This window comes from Cornus florida, unplaced genomic scaffold (genome assembly GCF_030987335.1).
Source record: "Cornus florida cultivar Cherokee Brave unplaced genomic scaffold, ASM3098733v1 CherokeeBrave_3.0.0_Hap2_Chr05, whole genome shotgun sequence".
Classification (NCBI taxonomy): domain Eukaryota; kingdom Viridiplantae; phylum Streptophyta; class Magnoliopsida; order Cornales; family Cornaceae; genus Cornus; species Cornus florida.
Window position 1 is genome coordinate 53310826 of NW_026775575.1, and position 9368 is coordinate 53320193.

The 9368-nt window shown below is 30.9% G+C and overlaps 1 protein-coding gene across 1 annotated transcript; it reads right to left on the reverse strand.

Moving 5' to 3' along the window:
- Nucleotides 1–330: 330 nt before the first annotated feature.
- Nucleotides 331–8740, reverse strand: LOC132309281 (probable protein phosphatase 2C 33). Its single transcript, XM_059807599.1, has 5 exons — nucleotides 8708–8740; nucleotides 7684–7779; nucleotides 6328–6445; nucleotides 5976–6199; nucleotides 331–845 (listed from the first exon to the last, which is right to left on the reverse strand). Exons 1-5 carry the CDS (start codon nucleotides 8738–8740, stop codon nucleotides 795–797), a joined length of 522 nt encoding a protein of 173 aa, XP_059663582.1. The 3' UTR covers nucleotides 331–794.
- Between the last annotated feature and the right edge of the window lie 628 nt (nucleotides 8741–9368).

Genomic DNA, 9368 nt, shown 5'->3' on the forward strand with positions numbered 1-9368 from the left:
ATTAAAAGATAAAACAATTGCAACAAAAATATGTTTGTTACCTAATATAATACAATTTGCAACAAAAATATATGTCAACTCATGTAGTGCAATTTACAACAAAACTACCTTTGTCGCAAGTGTTGATATTTAACAACAAATATTTTTATTTGCTAATTTTTTAAAATTTGTGGATAAATGTATTAAAAATCATAATTTGGTTTTTATTTTTTTTGTTCTCAATAATATTTTTCTTCCTCTCAATAAACTAATTTATAAGACATCTTTTTTTCTCACTAATACTAAATGTCAATTAAACAAATTATCAATTACAAAATATATAATCTAATATTTTACAAATGAAAAAGTAAAATACTATTTCATATATATCCAATCATCCATACATATTCCAAATATGGGATCAAGACGAGATTCATATACATAGAGAATGATTAAACCTATATCCAACAATACAGGGAGATGGGAGATCCAATAGTACAAAAGTGAATAATCAATGGGACTGTAAGAAAAACTAATACCATCGACATGTAACCTACCAATAATGGGGAGAGGGGAGATCCATAAATATAATCCCTTGAAGAACCAAAAGTACAAAAGTAAGTTTGTTTTGAGCCCAATGAAACAAAAAAATAGTCACTCAGTCTGCAACAAAAAGATGTCAAAAAGCTAATAAGCCCAGCTACATGCAATCTACCAACAATGGGAAGATGGGAGATCCATAAGTCCAATCCCATGTAAGAACCAAAAGTACAAAAGTGAGTTTATACTGAGCCCATATGAAACAAAAAATATAGTTAATGGACCTGCAACAAAAAGTCAAAAAGATAATCCCAGCCACATACAATCTGTCAAAAAAATAAAAAAATTATGATTAGTTCAAACCACTACAACAAATTTAAGTTTCTACAAGGTCTTCTCATAATTTCAAGTCCTTTTTTACACACTAAGAATGCAAAAATACAAACCCAATAACAAACCACAAGATAACAAATAATTATTAAAGAAGCACAAAAAAATATCTTAAACTATTCACATTAATACAAAAGCCAACATGTTTGGAATGATTACAAATACATTAACATGTTTGGTCTTCAACTATTGATGGACTTGCAGTAGGTGTTTCTGGGTTCGGTTCTCTTCTTCCTCTTTTTACACCTAACTTTACTCTTTAATTTAGAAAATGGGCACCTATTTTGGCATCATCTTCTTCTCTATCACCATCAACACCATCTCTCTTTCTCACGCACAGTCAATATAAATATACACACATGCTAATGGTGTACTGATGAAGATGGTGATATTTCTCTAATTTCATGTGAACACATTCCTTAATTGGCTAGCTAAAAATTAGCTCTCTGCATGTGCTCCATTGCAAATTGAGGAATATTTCTATATTTTTGGGAGGATATTAATGAATGTAAGGTTGAACTATGTACATAGCATGATAGAACCCACTAAAGAGCTGGTCCACTACACCTATTACAGAAATTGGTCCAAAGCCTCACTAATTTCTTTGTAATTACTACTATTGACTTAACAAAATTTAAAAATCTAATTTATTTGTAATTACTACTAGTGACTTGACACAATTCAAAAATACAGTTCACTGTAAAGTATTCAAGTCTTTGTAAAGGCAAAGCGAACATGGAAGTGAATTAAATCTTTTACCTTTTTTTTAAAAAAAAAAAGGACTACTAAAAAAAGAAAAAGATCATATTTTGAAAAACAAACACATCTTACAAACAACATAGCCATTTCTAGACAAATTAGACCAAGTAGAGGGAGGAAAAGATGCCCATTGAGAAGGACATACTGAAATATCGCCTAAATTGCTACTAAATGAGCTTCCTGTTTAATCAAACTAACGTGAAGATCGAGACTACTTTTTGTAATGGAATGGATGCCCATGTAGTGGCAGTTATGTTCCATTTCTGAACATAATAAAAAACAGTGAATCCGTCTCTTTAATAAGAACCAAAAGTTGGCAATCTCCTGAATGGCTAAATGAGTTTCCTTCTAGTCAACTTGTGCTTCCTAATTCTCAATTTCTTATTCTCATAGGTAGACCCTACATCCCTAAAGCTACCTACTACGTTAATTAGTTCAGAGATCAAGTACAGGCATAATTTGCAATATGGATGTCCAAGGATAACTATAAATTCCATTAATTGTATTGCTAACCCCATACCATTAGTTTCCAAAAGTTTATACCATATGTTTTTAAAAGCTCAATGTCAAGCTCACATAGCCCAAAGATAGAGCATCAAAGTTTATGAACCAACTATTTAGTAATACATTAAGACAATAAAAAAGAAAGAAGATCATCTATATTAAAGAACCAATCGCAAAGCAATGCCTTTTGCTATAGTTCAGTTCATTGTATTACATTAAAAGGGCAGCACAAGCAAAGTCTCATGCATGCTCCTTCCATAACTAACTAAAATAAACCTAACTAATCCATGATACTGTTAAAAGACTGATGTTAAACAAATCAGGCTTCTCATGCAACCCCCATCATTATTCTATTAGAAATTTCTTTCCTTTTCTTTCAAGTTTGGCTCTCTTTTTCAATTCTTTTAGAACTGTCAACAACATTGGCACTGGGGATTTTTATGAAATTCAACCAAAAGTTGTAAAAGCAATAATATACAACAAACAATTCATAGTAGTTGTTCTCAATTTTGAATCTGTACACCTACGTTTGTCACCTAGAACTTTTGCCATTGCACTAAGTAGTGGCCCCTCTATGTAGACTATATCTTCTTTCAAATTGCAAAACAAATTTGTCTTATTCACATTTTTGTTAGTGGTTCTCTTTGGCCTCTCTAATAGGTGCTATAGCTTTTTCTAAATACATTCATTTCTCATTCAGCCATGTCATTTTTTTCTCCCCCAGTGGTCTAAATCAAATTATCAGTTCAAAAGTATGCTCTAATTTATGGACAAGTTTCTTGATGGCCAACATTATTAGGCTTAGGAGACTTTAAGAAAGAGATACTGTCATGCCTCAATTTTCACTAGAGTCTAATATTTTATTTTAAGTGAACCTTCTTCTAGTCATCTATTTTGAAGACAGAACAAAAATTATCTGCAGATCCTACTTTACTTAGAATTTCTGATTGCACTTTGATTGAACCTTCTCTAAATCATGTGTCTAAGGCTTTCTGGAAGGTTAAATATTTGGCCTTAAGAGATCTCAAGTGCAGCAACTCTTTAAAAATATGGGTTTCCAATCTTTCTGGAAGGTTATGACATGTCCACTTATAATAATGAAAATGTCTTAAAACTTCCTGTTGTAACTCATTTATTATTCTTATGGCTATAACATTTAAGTTGTTAACAAGGTGAATGGCTATCTTTTCCCAAGGAAGAATATCAGGGCTGTAATAGATCTTGCATTGCAAGTGGTATCAAAGGGAAGATTATCACCTCTACCTCACAATGTTCATTGCTTGGAAAATATTCTTCTAAAAACTTAACGGTTAAAGAAACTATCGAAGTTTATGCTTCACTATTAGAAAATGTTCTCAAGTTCCCATCTGAAGTTGCAACTCCCAAGGATGTTAGCGAAACTTATGAAAGATAATTTGTATCTATATATATATATATATATATATATATATTGACAGTGAACCCTAATTTCATAAGAAAAATGATAAGGAAACATAAATTAATTATACTTACCAAATATAAATAAAAGGAATTGTGGTTTACATTCAATTATTCAAATCACTTACCCAAAAACAAAGAGGTAGGTAAAGTCAGACTCTAATTCTAAAACAATGCATGAGCGGTCAATAGGCTCAAGGATTTCCATGTGCGTAACTAGGACTATATATGTAACAAGATCACAAACACCACGCATTACATTTAATGGACACAAAAGAATATCAATGCTTGTAGTTTAGTATTTAATATTTTTGATCATTAAATGTATTTCTCCTACTAATAAAGTAAATTTATAGCTACTAGTACATAGCGCGTGTAAATGCACATGATTAAAAATATAAGAGAAGTAAAACAATACAAGTTGAACACAATGATATAGTCATTGCTTCAAGGTGTTATATTCACGTACAATGAAAAATATAGAATGAAAATAGTGTTTTACACGTAAAAATTTGCTTAATTAAGGGTAAGAGAAGTAAAACATAGTAAGTCTCAAATGTATATAATATATATTACTAAAAATTAAAATACAAGGACTCAATTGGATCTAAATATATCAATTTGAAAAGAGTTTTAGATTCTTTACTCTGGGTAATATTAAGTATTAATCAGATTCGGAGATTAGATATTCTAAATCAGATTAAAAAAGGAATAAATAAAAAGTATTTGAGGCATTACATGTTAAAAAATGTGAAACAATTGTTCATGACTACAAAATATGATAAAAATAATGTTCACAGATTTGAGGCCCATAACATATTGTCCACTAAGAGCACCAAACATTGTCATCTTATATTTCTGACCATTTTTTATTTCTGTCCACTAATTAATCATCTGCTTTATTAAACAGTGACCACATATTAGTTTCAAACAAAATTATATTTCCTTCCTTTTTCATAGAAGACAAGAAGCTTAACTAACTTTTTTTAGGTGGCATCCAGAGTAGTTAAGCTACACACAGAGAGAGTTTCTAGTCCTTGAGAAACATACTTTGTTTGAGGCTTTAAATTTTTTTTTTTTCTACTTAAGCCTATCTCTTTTAGCAGGAATCTGGCCACTGGTATAATTTCTAAAACCCTAGGAACTTCATTTCATAGATCATTATTTATCGTTAAAAGGAATGGATCACTTAAACCTACAGGCAGCTAAATGATGAGGCTAGCTAGATTTGGGAATTCTATCCAAAACCATGTCAATCATTAAATTCCACTATAATTTGCTCTAATCTTGAGCACTTAAAACTTCTAAACTCTCATTCCAGTCCCAACTCCTGCAATCTTCATCCACTATAAAAACAATATAATAAATAAAATGAAGAAAGCCAATTCATCCACTATTGATCTTTTGGCACTTTATAAATTGTAACTGATAAGGGGAAGATGAAAGAAACTAGTGTTTGCTAACTTAATGAAAGTGTAATATGTTAAATCTTGTTCATAGGACAATCTAAAGCGGATAACTATTGAAAAAATGATAGCTCAAGAGAAAACTAATTTATAAAGTGCCAAAAAAAATACTCTGTTTTCAGAATGAGAAAGCAAGTGCATTTAGTGTCGGAAACTAGGCACCACAATCTTAAAATTCATTTCTGCTACCAATCCAATTTGGAATATGACCAGTTAAGTTGTTATGGGAAAGATCTAAGACCACTAATGAGCTGCTATTGTAAAATGAACAAGTTATTAGCATTAAGTGCACACACATAACAAAAAAATATCACTCTATTTTTTTTTTGGTACTTTTGGTGCAATGCATATTAAAAATTTGCTCACTGAAGAGTGGGTAAAGTGCCTTCTTTTGGGACCTTAGGAAATGTTCTCAAATATCATAATTTTCAAACCCATTTGACCACTGCTGTTAGAGTTCAAAGTGAAAGTTCAAATTTCGCCATGTTTAGTAAAAAATATGTGTGTGTGCGCGCGCGCACGTAAAGTGATACTTCTTGATATATCAATATCACTTTAAGATATATTGGAAGGTGAATTGGGGTATTTTAAGATTTTCGTATAAATGAAATGATTACAATTAATGTTGAAAACTTTATGGATGCTCTATGATATTAGAGATATAAAAGGAATATGACATATAAATAACAATAGATTTATATATTGCCGCATAAAAACTAGCCAAGATAATGCTTATGTACGTTCACACTTAAACAATTTACTGCCTAAAGCTAAGAGAAAGAAACGGTTTATTCAACCAAAAGTTTGCCAGAATTATCAAATTAGTTTTGCTAGAGAATTATGGAAGAAATGTTTGTCAGACTGTCACACACATAAAAAGAACTCTTTATGTTTTCTTACCCCATCAGTTGCTAGAACCACAAATTCATCTGTGTCCGTAAGCTTTCTATAAGAGACTTCCGGGATTGAAATTAGGCCAAAATCTTTCAAGCAAAAATCTCTGAAAGCCCTTGCCATTGCAAGACCGGGACAATTATCATCAGGCATCCATACTCTAAACACCTCTGTTTTTTCATCCATTGCGAAAACTCTGCCTTTGCAGTCCCTAATTCTTTTCGCTTCACCTGATTAACGACACAAAAAAATAAGAAAAGGTTCATTACATTGAACATTCTGGTTTTTTTTTTTTTTTTTTTTTTTTTTTTTTTTTTTTTTTTTTTTTTTTTAAGATAGCTCAAGAGAAAAGACTCACATGGAAGATTCGGTTTCACGTCAACTGTGAGTTGGACGGAAACGAGCTGATTTTTGTTGCCTCTAGTGCAGAGGACTGCACGAGAATCCCCCAAGTTTGCAATTACCAAGTGTTTACCCTAAGCATTGAACAAACAAAATGAGGGAGGAAAAAAATAAGAACAGTCATCTCCTTGTGATCAACAATATTTCTTTAAACAATTGACTGATTAAGGCATAGAAAATCCAATTTGGGTAATTAATAAAAAAAATTACCAATTTATTTCTAAACAATTCACCACTCAGTAGTCAGTACCCTATCTCTTCTTTTGACCAATTTACTAGTCCTATTTGAGAATCTACTAGTGGAAGCAGAGTGTGAGGTAGTTCATGGCAAGCCCTTTCCAACACTATGGAATTCACTCAAAAACATGCTTTTTGTAAGTAATTTAATTTTCAAGAAGTAACTTTAGAGCTTTACCCTATATTAAGTACTTTTGCTTGTCAAAGTTCTTGTTATGATTTTTTTTTTTTTAGTTCTGTAAAGGCTTCCGTCTTCAAAAAGCTTGGCATGTTGATAAAAATTGTTTCAGATTCAATCTCTGCAGATTTCTAATCCAATTCAGATTCCCTTTTTTTTTTTTTTTTTTTTTTTTCTTCTTTTTTCATGCCCATATTCAAATTTTCTTGTAAACATAATTGACCAAAAAAAAAAAAAAAAAAGAGTTTTAGAAATAAAGAAAAAATATGTTTTCCTGAAATAAAATGTAGATTACGGTGATTACCTCAAAATGCCTACTTTATATTGTAAAAAAAAATTATAAAAAAAAAAAAATCATAAAAAATTTCACCAAATAGGATTTAGTTTGCAAGACAAGAATTACAAACCTTGATTAGTTGATTCAGAAAAAAATTTAAAACAAAACCCATACATACAAGTTAGCAATTGCAGAGAGAGGGAGGGGCAAGCTTGAGAGTTGAGAGACATCAGGGCCAGCGGCTGAAGCTTGCGAACGGCGAACCCGAACTGGAACAGCGGGCGATGGAAACAGAAAGATATGGGTTTTGATTTTTTGAACAATCTGAAATGATATGCCGAAATGGGTTTTGATATAGGTAATAGGTTTTCAAATTTTGATTCTTGTAGACAAATTTTGTAGTTTGCAGTTGCAGAGACAGAGAGAGGGCAAGTTCAAGGTCGAGAACGAGAACAGAGATGGAGGTGATTGGGGAAGGTGAAATGATTTGCCCTAAAATATGGGGAACGAGAATGTGCGCTTGTGTGTGTGGTTCTGTTTGTGTGTGTGTGTGTGTGTATGTATATATATATATATATATATTTATATATATATCGAGAGAGATTGAGAAAAAGAAATACCTGATAGAGGGTATATGGCAGAAGAGAGATTTGAACCAAGAGATTGACGGATAGAAGGATTAGGGCTTCAGTCTGACGTAGAATACAGGGAGAAAACTAGGGCACCGTTTTCCTCTTGAGAGAGAGCAGAGAGAGAGAGAGAGCAAGGCACGGATCTTATTTGTCTGGGGCTGCGAGAGAGGAGTGTTATTTCAGTAAAAATTCACCAAAAACAATACTGGGCTAATGGCACTAATATTTCCCGCCCACCAAAATTTTGGGGAGATATTCTTTTGGGCTTTAGAGAAGTACTGTCCCAAAGTTAAAATACCAACCTAGAATACCCCTCGCAAGAGTATATATATATATATATATATATATATATATATGACCCAAATTTGAATTTATTTATTTATTTTTTATTATTATTATTATTTTACGTGGTGATGTCTAGTTCTTAGAATTTTTTTTTTTCTATCAATTACCTTAGAAAATTAATTCTTATAAAATCATCTCTCATGAATCCAAAGGCAATGGATATATAATTCAATCAATCTTATTACGTACCCAATGATCAATGATGGAAAAGTTGGCCTGACTTGCTAACAGGGATGGAGCCAGAATTTCAAGTAAGGGGACACGCTACCAAAAAAAAAAACGGAGTGTATATATATATATATATATATATAAAATAACTATAAAATTCAAAAGGCAAAGAAGAAGAAAATTATTCAAATATGCATATTAAAAAAAAAAAGAAAAAAAAAAAAAGAATTTTAAGAGTAGAAATAGAAAAAGAAAAATCAAAGAATTTTAAAAGGAAAAAGTTAAAAAGTTTCAACTGAGAAAGAAAATTTTGACTTTTCTATTAAGGAAATTTAAGGAATTTGAAGAGCAAAAAAAATAATAATAATAATAAAAAAGAGATCGTTTTAAAAACCACAAAATTTAGGGGGCATTGTATAATTATATATATATATATATATGAAAAAAATTAAAAACAAATTACCACAAATATTACAGAGTGCAGGCCAACTCAGGGGACATGTGCCCCCAGGCCTTCATTGGCTACATTCATGTTTGCTAATAGATTGATCAATTAGGGATAATTACTTTATTCAATGATCGATAATGGAGAAGTTGGCATAACTTGCTATAAAATTGGAATTAATTGAAATATAGTTTAATTATGAGATATTACTCATAAATGTATTTATAAAGACGGTCACATTAAATTTTTTTAAATTATTAATTATATAATTTATTTAATTAATATATAATTTATGTTTTAACTTAGGCCATTATGTGAAAAATAAGAAAAACAAAATTCAAAATAAATCTTAAGCAAAAACATTTTGTTAGAAAAGTTATAATATTTAAATTTCATTCAAAAAATTATTTTTTTAGTTTAGGACATTAAATTCCATGGCCCAAGTAGTTTTGTTTTTTAAATACAGATTCTTCAATAATACTTTGTTCAGTAAGAAAGAAAAAAAAAATTGGCATATGCAGTTTACTTGAACAACAGGCGATCGGCGATAGAAATAAAGTTGCAGAGACTAGAGACAATTTGATATAGTGATATGCGGCGTATATGCTGATATGGGTTTTGAACTTTTGATTATCGCATTTGCAGAGACTAGAGAGAGATAAGCACGTTTGATTTGTAACTTTGAAAACAGTTCTCAAGACCGGACTCAAACTCA

What these genes read in the sequence shown, in the direction of transcription:
- LOC132309281 (XM_059807599.1), bottom strand. Translation starts at nt 8,740, where the DNA reads ATGAATGTAGCCAATGAAGGCCTGGGGGCACAT. An exon ending in TGCCATATACCCTCTATCAG is followed by an intron (nt 6,446 to 7,683) that starts GTATTTCTTTTT and finishes TTCAATGCTTAG; the next exon opens with GGTAAACACTTGGTAATTGC. An exon ending in TGGTTCTAGCAACTGATGGG is followed by an intron (nt 846 to 5,975) that starts GTAAGAAAACAT and finishes TTTTTTTGACAG; the next exon opens with ATTGTATGTGGCTGGGATTA.